The 18,531-nt window shown below is 35.0% G+C and overlaps 1 protein-coding gene and 1 long non-coding RNA gene across 6 annotated transcripts; one reads left to right on the forward strand and one right to left on the reverse strand.

The window, feature by feature from the left end:
* Positions 1–9,481: 9,481 nt before the first annotated feature.
* On the reverse strand, positions 9,482–18,406 carry LOC127866598 (EEF1A lysine methyltransferase 4-like). Of its 5 annotated transcripts, none has more exons than XM_052407252.1 (5): positions 18,220–18,406; positions 12,342–12,528; positions 12,055–12,222; positions 11,328–11,611; positions 9,482–10,051 (listed from the first exon to the last, which is right to left on the reverse strand). In XM_052407252.1, exons 3-5 carry the CDS (start codon positions 12,215–12,217, stop codon positions 9,806–9,808), a joined length of 693 nt encoding a protein of 230 aa, XP_052263212.1. In that variant the 5' UTR covers positions 12,218–12,222; positions 12,342–12,528; positions 18,220–18,406; the 3' UTR covers positions 9,482–9,805. The 5 variants fall into 5 exon arrangements, with proteins under 5 accessions (XP_052263212.1, XP_052263211.1, XP_052263208.1 ...); XM_052407251.1 differs by having other exon boundaries at positions 9,482–10,105; XM_052407248.1 differs by having other exon boundaries at positions 9,482–10,105; positions 11,316–11,611.
* Positions 13,662–15,242, forward strand: LOC127866604 (uncharacterized). Its single transcript, XR_008043046.1, has 2 exons — positions 13,662–13,894; positions 14,354–15,242. It is a non-coding gene; the product is annotated as an uncharacterized LOC127866604 (long non-coding RNA).
* Positions 18,407–18,531: the final 125 nt, after the last annotated feature.

An 18,531-nucleotide genomic window follows, 5' to 3' on the forward strand; every position in this document is an offset into this window, starting at 1 on the left:
TCTATGCAAAGTAATATAAATTGGCTTGATTTACAATATATACATATTACATAACCATAATGTTAGTTACCCCAATATCAATCCTACTCCAATCTTGCATCTGAACTGACAAAACTGAGATCTACTGAATGCAAGACAAAGTCTTGATATTAATAGCTAAATTATAACCAATTAATTCCATTCATTGTTTATGTACCTTTTCATCATATACCATTTATCGGTGGTTAGAATAAACAAAAGCAAGTCGTAATTCGTTATTATTATTAGCGCATTAAAATTAGTGGAATGCATCTTTGATTGGCGGCACGCGCCCGCACGAGCGGTCCTGACCACAGCAGACGATAGACAAGCAAGAGCAGACGATAAACAGGAGACTCTCAGGGGACCAGGCATTCTTTGATACAGGTGAGTTAGAAATAATGGACGTATGTTGTAATAATGCCACTCATTCAAATAATAATTTAATTCAATTACATCGAGGCGAAGTGGATGTGGTAATCAACACTCGGTTCTGGTTAGTTTGGCGATATGCGTTGCTAGGTTGGCACGTGCCACGCCTGTTCCCTCTCGTGCATATTAAAATTAAAATGAATACAACAACAGAGTCTTATTCGTTAAAACTACATGCAATAATTATATGTTTTTAATTAAACGAAAATAATGAAATAATATTAAAACTTTAAATTTGACATATAACATTTAAACCATATTTCCCAACACAACATCAAGTATACCTTTTGCACTTAATGTCTCAAAACGATTAAACTAGAAAGCTAAAATTCCATAAACATTCAAGTATCACATAAACATTCAAGAATCACGTATTGTTCCACAGACTTCCTCTCGTCTCTGCGAAGAAACAACAGAGCGACACTGGGCATGCAAGTCTTTGAACATAAAACTAAAAATCATCGTCACTAATTGGATTTCCGCGGCAATTTGTAAGGCATCCGAAACCGGTTCCTGATACGAGGACCAGTGCTCTATGATAATTTTTTGTCGATAACGAGCATTGTATTCGATCACAGATTGTCCGATTATTCAGTTGTCCTCACATAATGCCTAATTATGAGCCACGCATGTGACGGTAGGCAGCGACAACCGCCGTTGATAATAGGCAGAAAACAGCTACTGGTGCTTTCGTCGCCATAGGAAACGTTTGAACCAATCGGAAACGTTGCACGCGCAAATATGGGAGGAAACGTATTGCTATCGGAAGTACGACACTGTTTAGAACATGCGCTTCTCTGTGAATGCATTTGAAAAATATCCGTATTTGTGCTCGAAGTTTGAGCGTGTCGGATAATAAACAATTTGTTTTCAATTACATCATAACGCACGTTGATTCGAAAAAAATATGACAAGTACAGACATACCGCTATTTGTTTAGCTGAATTAATTTTCGAATTCCACTTTTGTCGAATGACTGTCCGATGGAACACCATTCTCTTTAAAGTTATATTATTGTAGAAAACGTTATCTAGATTACAGGATCTGTTTACAAAATTATAAAATTATTATTTCCTGAACATGATTTATTATATAGATCGATGTCGTAAAATGAAAAGCATTTAGTACAAGTTATTTTAGAATCCCACACATTGGTGAAGATGAACTCAAAGCGTATCCTCCGCGGGTCTATGGTTACCTCACCTCAGCACGAAGTGCTCATGGTCTATTGTAGCAAGAGGCCTTCCGGCGTTCTATGCCGTGTGTCGTGTGACGAGTATGGTTTGTCGCCAACAAGTTGCTTCAAACACCATCTCCTACTATAACGCTTGGGACATTTTCATTACACTTCACAGGAATTACATATGTTCACATCGTTCCGGTCCGCTTCATATTATGTCGCCAATGCTAAAAGAGATTTTACAAAAATGATTGTTAACATCTTGTTCTCTGAAGCCGCAATGATCAGATGTTTTATATTATGTCTAGTGTGTAATACCGTAAAGTGGTCCTCTAAAAAGTTTGGTCAAATAATGTTCCGTGTGGTCACGCCACTGGGATCAAATGATTTATATAGACTTATATAGTAAAAAGTTTTAAAATCGTCTGGAAGGTTCAGAGGTTGAATATTTGTTATAACATCGTATAGTGGTCCTCTACTACAATTGATCAAATCATGCCCCAAGGGTAACAATCTGCCGTGTTTGGAGTTTTGATTGTAAAATGTTTGATATTTAAAGGGATCTTTTCACGGTTTGGTAAATTGACAAAATTGAAAAAAGTTGTTTCAGATTCGCAAATTTCCGGTTTAGTTATTATATTTGTGAGGAAACAGTATTACTTAACATTAGCCATGGTCTAATATAGCCATTATATGCATCTTTTGACGATTTCAAAACCTAAAAATTATAAAGCGTTGCAACGCGAAACGATTGAATAATTTGGAGAGTTCTGTTGTTGTCGTTTAAATTTGTGAAACTACGAAGATTGCTTATATAACGTATTAAATACGCAACTTATGTACGCTTGGCAGGATATCTCAATTGTCTAATGCGTTTTTACTTCAGGATTCCGGGGGTCACTGGTTCGAGCCCTACTGCGGGCTACTTTTTTTCTTTTTTAAATTTTATTTTTATTTTTTTACTGGAGCTTTTAAAATTTATTGTTTACATTTGTCAATATAAAACATTTAATGACAAACTTCAAAACATGCCAAAATCTGTGAAAAGGCCCCTTTAACCCAGTTATGCCTAGTGGACTTTCCCATCCTTCTTTATTGGATCAATTTATTTCCAAAATTAGGGATGTCTAGTATATTTATTTCTATATTTAGAATATTCTTTACAAAAATTCCTTTAAGCAAACAGCGCAGACCCTGATGAGACGCCGCATCATGCGGCGTCTCATCTGGGTCTACGTTGTTTGCCAAGGACTTTTTTCTACACGCTAGGCATAAATGGGTTAATTATATAGCACACTAACTCAAAATCTAACTGAAACCGCACAGCACACATATTTGATATTAAGTATGTGACATTAGGGTGTAGTCCTGTATAAGATTTTCAAAACATGACTCTTGGTTCGATACTGTCCACCGCCCATTACACAGGCGAGCATGCGACATAAGGCTGTGCTGGATTTCTTGTTTTTATATGTAATTCTATGTCAATAACTCCTAAACAACGCACACAAAAAATCTTGTGTAAGAGTTTGTCGAGAATCGCACGCATAGTGTAAACGGATTTCCACATAGACGGACGCACGCACGCACCCATAAAATGACGCCAAGCATCTCTATATCTCTTTGCCGTGCGGCGGGGTCTTAAAATAAATCGTGTATCTGGTATTGCAACAGTTTAACGATTTTAAAAAAAATCAAGAGACAACTCGAACTCCAAAGTTCAGAATTCATCGAAGCTAGTGGTAAATATTAGGATAACTTCTGTACTTTTAAGCGAGAAGACGCGTGATCTGTCGACATTGCGAAAAGATACGATATGTCTTCTAATTTATACTATATCTTATATAAATCGCTATTTGATTTAAATATAATTACCGATACAACAAATCGTTCTTCTATTGTCTTCAAGAACACGAATAGATCTCTCTTATTTCAATCAAGCAGAACATACATAATAAAAAAGCAAATTAGCATTCTAAACTCAGGACAAATATGATATACTCTAAACAAGACACATGGTACTAGTATATTGTAAGTCTATTGTGAATAGTTGCAAGAGTGCAAGAGAATTCTGGCCAATCGATGCATTTAAAAACGGTTGGCCAATACTAGTGCATTAACTGCATATTTGAGGATTCTTCAGAGCCCTTTTTAATGGCAACACTCAAAACGACGCGGAACATTTGCCTAAATGCACACTTCCTTATGTTACTAAAGCGTCCTACAAAAGTTAATTACACTCTGATCCCTACATACAAATGAATACAACGAATATTGTCGAGAATAGTTCAGTAAATACATATTTTAGAAAAGTTAATTTCCAATACTCTACACAATTGTTATACATAGAATATACTTGGTTCTGTTCCTATGTCACTTTGGTAATGCCGCTTCATAAAAATTCAACAGAACATACGGACATATTTGGTTCAGTGCAGACTCTTCGTGTGATGAAACTTCTAACAATCAAGGATCAAAATATAATACATTATGTACATACTTGGTTGAGTGCAGACCCTACTTGGCAATGAGACTTTAATCGAAAGGTTTGTCGAATTCTGACAAGCCGCTGCAAAGATGTATCCATCAGACAACAATAACGGACAAAAATTTGATTACAAATATGCAAAGACCTTTACTCTGAAAACAATAATTGCATCGAAACTTGTTTGGTTCAGTGCCAACTTACTCTCGGCAATACAATTCGGCTTCACTTTTATTTTCAATTTATTTTAGACGATAACAGCTGAGAAATACAGCAAACACGATAAGATACGGAATACCGTTAGGGCCATCGTGGTTACACATTAAAATCCAGAGGACGACAATGCGATGGTGCGATAGTACAATGGCGACAATGCGATGGTGCGATAGTACAATGGCGACAATGCGATAGTATGTTGGCGATAATGCGATAGTACGATGGCGACAATGCGATAGTACAATGGCGACAATGCAACAATACGATGGCGACAGGTCGATAGTACGATGGCGACGATGCGATAATACGATGACGAATGTACGACAACGCGATAGTACGATGGCGACAATGCGATAGTCATATCGTACTGTCGCCATCGTATCATCGCATTGTCGCCATCGCACTGTCGCGTTATCGTACTGTCGTCATCTTATCATCCCATTGTCGCCATCGTTTTATCGAACTGTCGCCATCGTAATGTCACACTGTCGCATTGTCTTCATCGTACTGTCGCATTGTCGTCTATCGCATTCCGGTACACATTCGCACATCGTAGTTTTTCCCAGATGGAGCCACTTTTAAAAATTCTTTACAGTTCGGCATACCTTACATCAATACCCATTCTATAACTTAAAAATAATCTGATTTCATTATAACTGTAACCTCTTTCAAAGTACATCTTTATAAAGTCATCTATTTTGTTTCTGGTACGATGGCAACAATGCGACAGTACGATGACGACAATGCGACAATACGATGGCGACAGTGCGATAGTACGATGGCGACAATGCGATAATACGATGGCGATAGGACGATTACTATCGAATTGTCGCCATCGTACTATCGCGTTGTCGCATTGTCGCCAACGCACAATCGCATTGTCGCCATCTGGATTTTAATGTGTAACCACGATAGCCCTAACGGTATTCCGTAATAAAGGGACGGGCGACAAAACGGCGACAAGAAGCCGCCCCGAAAGCATAAAGATATACGAAAACATGTAAATGTTGCAGAAAAACACATGAAACCGCACGACGGACGAAGCATTTTAACCATAGGCGCATCATTCATTAAACATGCAAAAGAGGTATTTTGTTCCTAAAAGGGGATAATTAAAATTCAACAGTGTTGCATCATAAGCCATTTTAACGTCAGTTTCGTCGCTTGAGTCGAGCATTTTAGCACAGTCTTCTCTACCATTATAATATTTATAACGATACAATCCAATAAAAAAATATTCAAAAACAGCCTAGGGATCTGAGATCGATATATTCGAGGAAATCTATTGCTTTTGAGAAAATACATCTGCCCAAGTTATTCAACATAATTCCATAAAATTTGCGCGCAACGACAAATCGCCTGTCAAGTCGAATCAGCATAATTGCAAGTTGAGATGAACACAGTTCCCCCATAATTGAAGTTAATATACTTAATTTCGTATATCTAATCGAATGTCTGTTTTTCTATAGCCGGGTGAGGCTTATTTATTCTTTATGAATGTGTTTTATTAAATTTACATGGCGGATTATTGTTTATTATATAGCGGCGTAACTCAATCAGCGGTCGTCTTCTCAGGATGTTCCAAGAAACTGAGGATGGCGGTCTGCCATCTATTGTGAAATTTGCATACAAGAACGGACAGCGTAACGCACAACAAAGTGGTGGATTGCATCTGATAAGCGGAGAAAACGCATTAACAATTGAATTATCCTCAAGTAAAACAAGATCGTGGTCATATCATGGTTTTTATACATTTAGCATTCAATTTTATTTGTTCACAAAACCCATTAAAATTGAATAAACCATGTTATTATAACAAATGCATTTTAGTACTGATAACATACATGTATATATCGTAAATAATACAACCACATGTGATGTATCATCACAGCTTAAATGTCAACTTAAAATTTTTGCACATATTATGTGCATTATAATTATATGCATACGTAAATAACAAAAAACGCGCCCTTGCAAGTATGCACGCTCTTAAAATCACTTTAAATATCTGCATGTAGACATAACATTAAATCCCGTCAACATATAAACAAAAATAACACGCCTGACATTTGGTGCATTTCGCGCCTCCATTGTCCATTAATCACCGATCACTTTCCCGTTTCACGTGCACAGGAACATTTCCGCTGGGAGCAGAGACGCTAATAGTTCGGTTAATCACGGACCAAAACGGTCTCCACGCTCGCGCTGGCATTCACGCGATCCGAGCTAGAGCTGGGCGGGGAATGTCGGGAGCCGCTTCCATGCATTATTGATCAAGATTAAATATCGCCGTCCTCTAGTGTTGTTTACTGTTTAATTAGCCTAATATCCTTAACATTCTCTTGTAAGCTCTCCGCGACCAGATTAAATGATGGTCCATTAAGACAGTCGCACGGGAATATATTTTCAATTACGGTTTTAATGACTTCTCTAATAATAATTACATTAATGCTTTGAAGGCATCTTAAATGCCGAATAACGCAGAATTGCGTTTCAGAACAACAAAGAAATGAGCCGCTTATTGAATTAATTGCAACTGAAATTATAGCTTTCTGTATTAGACGTGGATGTGCTCAGTTTTGTAGTTTACGGCGAACTCGACGATTTGGACCCAAAAGTCCACAAAAACTGCTGATTTCGAGAAAAAGAAAATTAATTTCCAGGTATTTCAAAAATCACGATTTCAATGTGTATTAAGGTTATTATCACAAACTTTCATTCCTGTCGTACGTAGTATACAACACATATTGGCAAAGGTTTCATGTTATTAATGACGCAGTTAAGTAAGTACTTCGGTGTATTATCAACGTTAATGTCATGGATCAAATAAGATACAATTACACTTGCCGAATATGTCATATTTTTCTGCTCAGTTTTACAGTAAAAAACGTATTTGTCACATAGCCACTCACTACATTCATCATCATAATCCTCCACATCATCATCCAAATCACTGATGATAAAATGATAATAATAAGAATTGTCGTCATCGGTCATTAGCAAATATTTATCATCATAAGTATCATTTGTCCACAATCGGACGCGCATTCACGAATTCGCAATATACTGACTTCCAAAACCGGGAAAATATCACAGATATTTACGCTTGATAAACGCTTTGAAACATGATATTTATGTATTTGCTGGGTTACGGTTTATTTGGCCTTTAGTGACTATGGCAAATATAATGACATGATAATCATTACGATGACAGTAATACTGTACTGAATATGACTGAAGCACGTGTGGGCCTACAAGAGCCCCTACTGGCGACCGTCAAACAACGGAAACTGATTTGGTTTGGACATCTCACCAGGCACGTCTCTCTGTGCAACACTGTTGTCCAGGGCACGCTAGAGGGAGGTCGACGTCGAGGCCGTCAGAAGAAAAGCTGGATGGACGATGTGAAGGAGTTGACATCCCTTCCAATGAATAGCACACAACAGATCTGGCTGTAGGAAGATTTTTGTATAGTCGTCCTTCATCCCCCCAACCCCAAACCGGTCAAGAGAATGATGATGAATATTCATGGCGATAAAATGATGGCAACCAAGATATTAATAATAGTGGCAATGTTGTGGAAGACTATTATGATGGTTCCTGATGGGGCTACTGAATATAAGGAAGGGAAACAATTTGTTCGTGGTGTAACGTGGGTTTGAATCGTTGCAACGCATCAAGGTTAGTCACCGCCTTATATCTTAAGTTCGGGTAATCGCCAGATATCGATCAGAAAAGCTGAAAAGAGAATGCGGAAACTTCGTTTGTCGTACGTATGAATCAAACTAACGTCTTAAAATGAATTTAATAAAACATACTATATATAGAGCGACTTTTTCCCCGAAGAAAATGATAACAATAGCATGTGTCAATGTTGTTGTTAATGATGATCAGCGATAAATATAGCGGAAAAAATACGATTTAATATAAAAAGATATGTATTTTAAAATACACATTTGTTCAAACCCGATCTGATGAACGAATTCGTTGCCATTTTCGTTTTTTGTGTCCACTTTCAAGTGTGTTAACAATTTGCTTTGATGTGCACATTAAATCTTATCAGAATATATCAATTATTTGGTCCTATGTTGCACTCTTGATACATATTCGATACCATATTCGCATTGATAAGTGACACATGGTGCAGCAAATTTCAGTATGCGAATTCTTTTCTCCGATTTAAATTACCCTGTAGTACATTTACATAATCATTATTCACATGTATTTAGAATGTTTGACAGTATAATTTGTTAAGAAAGTTGAAACAAATCCATGTTTTAAGAAAAAAAAATGTTTTTGTTGCATACACAATTTGTAGATATTGGTTGTCGTACTCTATATTGACAAGTTTAAGTACAGGGTAATATGTTCCTAACTAATGATAAATTATACTCTATCTGAAAGCTAGTTCAAACAATTGTCGATAACACACGGGTTTCTTGTAAACAATACATTATTTCTTGTGTTCTCCAGTAATGAAATAAAAATTCATAAAAACCATACTGCGCCATAATTCACATGTCATGCAGCACGATATTTGTTTTTGGTTTTGTTATACATGTACCTGTGTACAACTAGCTATAACAAAATGCAATTGTTTGTATAAATATTGTGCCCAACATTTATATTATTCGGTTATAAAATATAAGAATCATTTACACTGGTGAATAATTGCATACATTTTGCGACTGTTCTCAGAGACCTAGATATCTACATCTCTGCTGTTCTCAAGTATAGACAACTGATATGTTTCAATGTGTTTAATTTTATGCAGAATCTGAAACTAGGGCTCCGCTTGTGCCTCATTATTAATATGACTTATATAAACATTAAAAACTTAGTTTTAAGACTAATGGTTTCGTGCTTTCGTTGATACGTTAGGACTTGAAGAACTACACTTTTCAACTATTTTATTTATAAACAATTTGTTCAATTTAAAGCGAGAGACATCTAAGATAAATATTAGATTATTGATTATTTTGGTTTATTTTTGATGTCTTAGTTCAATTTAAAGGGAGTGGCATCTAAGATAGATACTAGATTATTGTATATTTTGCTTTATTTTTATGTCGAGGACTTGGTATTCATAAATGAATGGGACTTAAAATTATATCCAAAACAATGGAAAAACATTACTAAATACATGTAGATAACATTTTGCAATATCTTCACAATTTGACTTTAATGTACATTTGGTAGATGGAAATACATGCCATTGATATTATTATAGTACATTAATGACAGGTTTAATTTGGATATGGCAGACCCATGTTTGCCAAATGTTGAACAATAGGCAACAATTCAATTTCATATTTACAATTAAATATCATGGCTCATAATTGTTAGAGAAACATTGGTTTCCAATACCTATAATGTCTTAATATTTGCAGAAAAATGACTTATATGTTCCAATGACTTTGCATCCTAAACAATAAAGATAACATTTATTTGCACATGCAATAACAAATTCATAGCTAAAGCTCAATTCCTAGAGCAAAATCTTCTGTATCCTCAACTATAAATACTGTTGGTATATTTTCACAAGAAACCTGACATAGTTTCCGCCTCTCAAGTTCAACTTCCTTCAGTCTATCTTTTTCACTGAGTTCTCTCCCTTTTTCCATGACCATATAGAAGAAATGAAAGGCATCACCAACTGTTGAGACTTGCACATCCCAGTTGTACCTGGAACGTGCATACAGGGGCTTCCGAAAATGGGTCTGTGAAAAAGTGATAGAAATGAACTTCCCTCCTGGCTTTAATATATGACTCACCTGCAGTGAGAGAAATATACATTTATTATTATCATTATTATTCAAAAATGTAAATATACTGTTAAAAGTTTATGTCATGTAAAGCTTCTTGTATTCTTAGTATCTGTAAAATAAAATAATAAAGGAAAATTCGTTGAATTGATATCCGCCCGCCAAATAAATTTTGTTGATGGATGGATGTAAATCCATTCTTAAACGTTCTAATAAAAAAACAAGTGTAGGGTTATTGTTCTTGTGCATGACACTTCTTCCAATTGACTTCTACACACGCATGAAGTTTCACGCTGATATCTTGCATAATATCTGAGATATAGCCCTGAACAGTTACATCATAAAAGAAAAAACAAAGGGAACAAGCAAAGTTGTTGAATTGATATCCTCAGCCAAATAAACTTTGTTTATGAATCGGTGCAAATGCCTTGATAAACAGTATAATCATTAAATGTAGGGCAATAATTATGTGTTACTGTAAGGTAATTGTTTTTATGAATTGCAATTTTCCACATTGATATCTACACACCCATGAAGTTTCATGTTGAAATCTTGTAGCTTATCTGATATATAGCCTTGAAAAATTACATCATACAACAAGATATGTGTTTGTTAGAAACACTATGTCCCCTTTCTGCACCTCTTTGAAGCTATATATTTGACCTTTGACCTTGAAGGATGATCTTGACCTTTCACCACTTAAAATGTGCAGCTCCATGAGATACACATGCATTCCAAATGTGAAGTTGCTATCTTCAATATTGCAAAAGTTATGGCAAAATGTTAAAGTTGGAGCAAACAAACACACAAACCAACCAACCAACAGACAGGGCAAAAACAATATGCCCCACACTATAGTGGTGGGGGCCATAAAACACCAAAGGGCATTACGTTAGTTAAGAAAGTGCTGGGTTATGGTTCTTATGCATGGCACTTTTTACAATTTATTGCTTAACACCCATGAAATTTCATGTTGAAATGTTGTAGCATATTTGAGAATGATGTACCGGTAACTCTTATTTAAGAAAATCAAGGTTTATGGTTCTTAAGCAGCCTTGGCACTTCTCGGAGACATTTCAACTAATTATTGTGTTCATAAGTTACAGGTATGCTATACCAAAATGATAATTTTGATGATTGAATATATTTTGTACATATTAACAAAACAAATGTAGTACATTAAATACATTTTGAATTTAACAACAAACATTTAGCTTACAATAAACATAACCTGATTCAAAATACTGTCAATTTTCTGGCAGGTTTCTTCAGAAACATTCCATGGATCTCTCTCCTGAACCATTAGAGCGTCTATAGTTCCCTTCTCCAGAACAATGTCAAAACTGGCCTCTGGAAACTCTATATTGCACATATCCATCACTTGCCAGCTCATTTCAATCATATCTGAGTGCTTCTTGCTCATCTTGTCAATAACGATAGAAGAGAAATCAGTGTTCACGATGTGATGGAACCCGTCTCTGTACATCTCAGCACTCATTGGGCTGTTTCCACATCCTACAAGAATTAATATGTATATTAAAATGAAATCATCTTCAAACAAACTTGTGAAAATATGCATGTATTTTTGCTCAACAAAAATCAAAGTGGACAATGGGAAAAAACTATATTCTGGTTCCATATAACCATTTTATTCAAATTCATTTTAACCCTTTACCACTAAGATTCATATCTTTACCCATTTGTAGTCTCTTATAAAGTTACATTTAAGACCTTTCTTACAAGATTAAGTTTTAAAGGCTTCATTTCAAACCCTAAGATACTGATGAGCTGCAAATAGCACTAAACCTGAACAGACTGCGAGTTACTCACAGGCTGTTCTGGTTTCATGCTGTTTGCACTGTACATGTATAGCCATTTTTACCTTGCTTCTGAGTGAGAAAGGGTTGAAATAGTAGCAGTACAAGCTTTTGAAATATGTTAACATGATGGTAACACACCAAGAGTAAGGATTCTGTGGTGGGCCTGTATATCTGCCTTCAAGAGATGCTTGAATGATGTATAGCCCGAGAACCAGTCATAACTGTCTTCAGAGGTGTACCTCTCATCCCAATAGGATTGCTCTCTGTAGTCTAAGTTAGAGGCTGGAAGATCCATGTTCATTCCAGCTGAAATTAACATGAACATAATACATAAATGTAATTCAGTTGTACAAAACTGTTTCTTTTTAACAAATAAGTGATATTAAGCTTATTATTTGTTATTATATGTGTACTACATTTTTTACCGAGAGGTCCTGGATTTTATCTGATGACAATCGGCACTAGAAGATCTGTTAGTTAAAGACAACCCTGGTTTGTGCCTGGTGTGTAGCAGCAAGTGCACTGCAGCTCAGTCTAAATGTCTGACATGTGCATCCAGCCTGCTATGTTCTGGAGTTACTGACCATTGTCTGCTCTATAATCTAGGACAACCTGGTATGTAGTTATATAGCATATTTAAAAATGTAAAATGGTATGATATGGCATATATACGAAATATGACGCTAGTCAATTATCCATGTGTTTGTAGCATTCATTGGCTTATGTGATGACTTATCTCACGAGAGGCGGAGCCTCGAGTGTGATACGAAAAAGCGCAAGCCACAAAGTGATTCAAACACTTGTAACAATTGACTTGCCTAATATTCCTTTTATTATGTACAACTTTGAATAATTTAAGTTAAAAAAATGAGTTTAAGCATTCATAATTAACCAAGAATGCTCTTATAATAATTTTTTGCATTTAAAGTGACATCATTAAAAGTAGTCCGGCTAGTTCGGTAATACGGAATTGGAAAAGTAGTGAGTAGCCTAATATGGGAGTTATTTCTGTGTAGCTGTATTTTACCGATTGATACAACTTGCATTTTTTGGGAACATAAAGCAGGTATATAATAAATGGCATTACAGAAATGTCTCAAGGGATATGGCATGTGTAGCACTGGAAAAAGGTCTGTATTGATGAGGCAAATATGGCATGGAAATATGTCAGTAGTGAAATGGAATAAATTGCATTGCAAAAACGTCTGAAGTGATATGGAATATTTGGTACAGTACTGCCAAAGTTCTGCTGACAGCAATATTGCCATATGTCATAACAAGAGGGTTTCAACGTAGTATACTGTATTTCCTATGAAGTAGATTTTTGCATAATCTGGGGCTTACAGCAAAATATCATTGAACATCAAGCGTCAATTTGATTGTAATGGCAAAATAAACATTTATTTATGCATAGTGACTTGTCACACAGGTACTTCAATTTTTTTTATTTTAGTCCTTATTATATATATATATATATATAATAAGAACCAACATAATTTGTTCAAGTACCTTAGACTTTTTATATAAAAAGAGATGCGTTTGTCAGAAACACAATGCCCCCTATTGCCCCGCTTTGAAGCCATAAATTTGACCTTTGACCCTGTGAGATGACCTTGACCTTTCACCACTCAAAATGTGCAGCTCCATGAGATACACATGCATGCCAAATATAAAGTTGCTATCTTCAATATTGCAAAAGTTATGACCAAGGTTAAAGTTTTGACGCCGCTTTGAAGCCATATCAGGGGTTCCGCTGTCGATCGCCATTGGCGCCAAATGGCGCTAAATTTTTAAATGTGGCTCCAATTTTTTTAAAGTGGCGAATTTCAAAAAATCGGTAAAACCCTATCCGAAAATGTACTGCGAGTCGAAAGCACGCGACCGAGCATCAGCGGCCAGCGTCTGTCAGTTGTAAATATTGATTTACGATGATGTAAGCGACCTACAGTGCAGAGTGCATTAGAAATCACCGAAGCGTGTAAGTGTTACAAACGGTGTTTTTACTGCTATTGTCAAGTTTTATGGGGGTTATTATCGGATTAACGGCTCCTTTATGATATTGAGCAATAAGTTAAGTAACACGGGGACAAACTGTCACGACGATCAATAATTATAATGATTATTAGGGCCGCTATTTCTTTGTTAAAATCAAAATCATGGCCATGGGGCTGGCAAAAGCATTTAATTCTTCACATCAACAAATAAAAACTTTTTTCAACAGGTATTTGTGAGCATTTCTGTTTAATAGATTCATTATTGTAATGTTCTTGGAAGGAGATAAATTGATTAAGATAACAACAATTTCTGAATTAAATATAAAACATTCACTCGATGTACTATATTTCGGATATGTTAAATTCGGACATTTAAAGATAGGGACATTTGTGAGTTGGTTTGATGTTGATAGTTTGTAAAAATATGTTTTATGTTATTTCAGGCAACTAGAATGGATTGTGGCAATTATCTGGGCCTTTCTGTCAGGAAAAAGGCGTGAACAACAGTCATTTAATTGAACCTGGAAATCATCCACCACTAACAGAAAACTTGTTAACAACAGAAGCTGATGTATATCATGTCCAAATGACCAAATACAACTGTTAAACAATTTGAAGTGAGATGCTTTATTTTCTGATTCCCTTTCAAATGATGAACATTGGTGTGATTTGATGTTTAAATGATTACTTTCGAAACATTTATGCAGCATACTGTTTAATACATTGATGTTAACATTATTATATTATTTTGGTTATCCGTGTTGTTTATCAAGTTGAAAAAAATGTTATTTATATACAAATAAAGCTTATTAAGACTTATAAAGGTATGACTTATGAAGGTACTTATTGTTTTCTTTATGAAATAACATACTTTTTAAAGTGATAATATAGTAAATGACAATAATGTAGTAAGGTTTCTTAAAATGATTGTTCTTATTGATAAGGTGGAATAACTGACAGTATTCACGCCGCGAAAAAGTGGCGACAACTTTTTTTGGGCCAGTGGAACCCCTGCATATATATGACCTTTGACCTTCAAGGATGACCTTGAACTTGACCTTTCACCACTCAAAATCAGTGCTCAAACTGGCCTTCAGAAAATAGTAGCCATCATTTTTTCCTTAAAAATATAACAGCCAAAACAGACGCGGACTTTTCCGCAAAAAGGTACTGAAGGCACAAAGAAAAAACAATGAATCTCATTTTATCTATGTTTTATTAAATGTATATCTATTGGATTTAAGTTATAATATATGCTTAAAAACAAGCATAATATCAGTGTCATTTCCTTATAAAAAATTTTCATGGCTTTACAATAAAGAATAAAATCAAGGATTTGTGTGTGACTTAACAAACCCGAAATCAGCTACAGTTACATACATATATACTTTAAAACAAAAAGATAAATACTTTTATTAAAGTACTATTATTAAAATAAAACAAAAAACTGCCCTTTCAAATTGTTCAATTTTTAAAGTCTGTCTAGGTGCAAGTTCTGGTTAGAAAAATACGAAATATTGTCAACCAGACCATCCGTAACACAGCATATGTATTCGTCATTCTATAAAAATGTTATAAAGAACGTCGAAAGTAAATTAAAATCGAAAAACCATACCGTATCCAAAAAGGACTATCCGAAAACATGTCGAAAAACCTCTTTTGCACTTGAAATAAAATATGCATATCGTTTAAATGCAGAAAATAAAAACCCGTAACCTTGCGAATACGCAATCAATATAGGTTGAAATATTGTTTTAAAATGTGATATTGCAGTGCTTTACTTTTAAGTTTACACATAGATACATAATTTAAAATTGCGTGATGGCGGACATTTGAAACATGCGTAGAATGGTACGTTTTCATAAACTAGCGAAAACGTGAATAATTGCAACATTGCAAAACTCAAGTTTTTATACTACTTACCTATGAGAAGTGCCAAACGTTTTTAACGTTAATTAGTATTCTGAGCAACAAAAACACATTAATAATAGAAAATAACAAAATCGGCTTCTTTATTATAAAGAAACATTAAAGCAGACAACAATTAGCGCCCACTGACTTTAATGCAATTACGGTATCATTTGAGCAACTTGACAAAATAATTACAAAAAAAAAATGAAATCATTATCACACATCAAGAAATGTTGAAGCAGATGACAGATAGCGGTAATGATGGCGATTAAATAATTATTTAATTAAGAAATGTTCAACGTAATCTAATTTACAAAAAAACGACGTGAAAAACTAAATCAGCTGACAATATTCGCGGTGATTTTCAATAATGACGCTTAAATAATAATTGGGGAAAAATAACGAATATCTAGCAGTTACCAATAATTGGTTAAGCACTGGTAGATTAAAGACGTTTTTTCCGAAATATATCACTTCTGTCAGACACTGATTCAGAAAAACGCTCTAGGCCACGATGTCGCAGAAGTTATTGACGCGTGATTGACAATACACAGAGTCGAGTGTGTACACAGGTAATCTCGTTATCATTTTTTGCTGCTTGATGGCCAGATTTACAGACGTTTCGCATTCGCCGGAAAACTTGTAGAGGCAAATTTATTTTTGATGTAGGACGATAAAATAATCGTTATTTTTTTCTCGACAATTTTAAGAAATAATAGCCAGTTGGTTTAAATAATTGCCATTGGCGATAATGTCTGGCAGCAGCGTGAGCACTGCAAAATGTGTAGCTCCATGAGATACACATGTATGCCAAAAATCAAGTTGCTATCTTCAATATTGCAAAACTTTAACCAAGGTTAAAGTTTTCCACAGAATGACAGACAGGCCAAAAACAATATACCCCCGATCATTCCATCCGGGTGCATAGAAAGTGTTATTTAAGATAAACTTAAAATGTTTGATAACCATGGGTAATTACTTTTTTGTCTGCTGTTCCAGCCTACAGGTTTGATTTAAATCAACTGTAAAAGGCGAAGGAATTTTTGTTTCCTTTATATTACTTTAGCAGGGGACAAAAATATTTATAAATTGCACTCGTCCTGCAGGACAAGTGCATTAAAATTTTCACTCGTCCTGCAAACACATGCACTTGTCCTTCAAATATGTGTGAAAGAAAGATTGCAAAGGACTGATATGACAAACAATGTTTCCTATATCACTGCTAAAATGCTGCTTACTTAGTTATTCATGCCAGCTGATCACAGAAGAAATGTTAACTTACTTTATTTATGAGGAACACAAAATAAATAAATGAAGACAAATTTGTTTTTTCCTTTTTCTGATGCTTGCGTGCTTTCCATTTCGGATGGTTGAACATCGCTCCTGCCCCCTTTAAAGAACGCTCGTATGTCAGACATTTTTCAGATGAAATTCAGACTGGTTTAAAACCGTACTTCGCAGTAAAATAATTCTTTAAAAAAAATCAATACTTACAGTGAATGAAGTCAGATGGTTCCCTGTCAACATGGACACGCAAAGTTTACACCAAAAAGCCAATATTTACTCGGGACACAGTCTCGCATAACAACGCGCACCTGCTGTATGAAATTTACAATTACGATTTCTGGTTCATCATCGTTCTACTTTCGGAATAGATATGCTTTAAGAAATGATTTTATTTAATGAAAAAGAGTCTTACTGGTCAGAAAATACATATTTTAACATCAGTTTTTTTTTCACTCGTCCTGTAGGACGAGAGCTTTAGGGAAATTCACTCGTCCTTTCAAGATTTCACTCGTCAATACGAGCGGACGAGTGGAATTTTTGTCCCCTGACTTTAGCTTGTTTTCATTGAAACATAAATTAGTATTTCAAGAAAATTGATTGAAACAACCAATTTTGAGGGTTGAAATTTAGATGTCACAGGATCATCCCTTGTAAAACCTTTATTTTCACAACCTTGCAGTAAAACTTTGAAATCAGAATTCGAAAAGATGTGGTCAATATCAACTTTATTCCTAAATATAGAGATAATTGTGATATTTCGGCTATTTAATGACCCATGACATTAATTTAGTTAATGTCAACATAGCTCGTTCTTAATAAACCTGCTTATACAGTGATTTTTTTTACCTGCGAGTCATGCATCCTAGACTCACATAAACCCCCGGGGATGCAAAGTTTTCAATTATGCGAGTCCCAAAAATGCATTGAAATTTCTAAAAAAAAATAATCGTTTAATATTTGGACTCAATCTTTCAATTCGAGGACTCATAAATTTGCAAGTTATCGAGTCGATTTTTTGTAAAAATATCACTGCTTATAGAACTACTCTTCATATTTATCCGAAAATTGGTGTATCCGAAATATATAGCAAACCATTTACCCGATACTTTACCTTTGTTTCTTGTAAGTCTTTCACAAGCATATACACTAAAACACTTCTTAATATAATTAATGAGTTTCAGTAAACATATCTTGTTTTTTTTCGTATGAGTTAAAACACAAATCAGTTACTAAAATTAATATTGCTGTTCTTGTTGCAAATATTATGGGGAAAATATTGGATTGTAATTATCGCAAATTACTTTGGGTGAAAAACAACCAATTGATAAGCGTTTTGTAGTTCCAGATCCTTTTTGGTCGCTGGGCTGTCAAATCCGCATAAAAGCTCAAGGCTTTGCTCAAGAAGAACTATGTTGAACTGGGG

The sequence above is a fragment of the Dreissena polymorpha genome, chromosome 2 (genome assembly GCF_020536995.1).
Source record: "Dreissena polymorpha isolate Duluth1 chromosome 2, UMN_Dpol_1.0, whole genome shotgun sequence".
Lineage (NCBI taxonomy): Eukaryota > Metazoa > Mollusca > Bivalvia > Myida > Dreissenidae > Dreissena > Dreissena polymorpha.

Excerpts from the sequence above, each read along its gene's own strand:
- LOC127866598 (XM_052407249.1), bottom strand. The coding sequence starts at position 12,217 with ATGAACATGGATCTTCCAGCCTCTAACTTAGACTACAGAGAGCAATCC. Across the intron at positions 11,612-12,054 it reads CCACAGAATCCTTACTCTTG|GATGTGGAAACAGCCCAATG; the intron begins GTGTGTTACCAT and ends TAATTCTTGTAG. Across the intron at positions 10,106-11,315 it reads TGAATCAGGTTATGTTTATT|GTGAGTCATATATTAAAGCC; the intron begins GTAAGCTAAATG and ends CTCTCACTGCAG.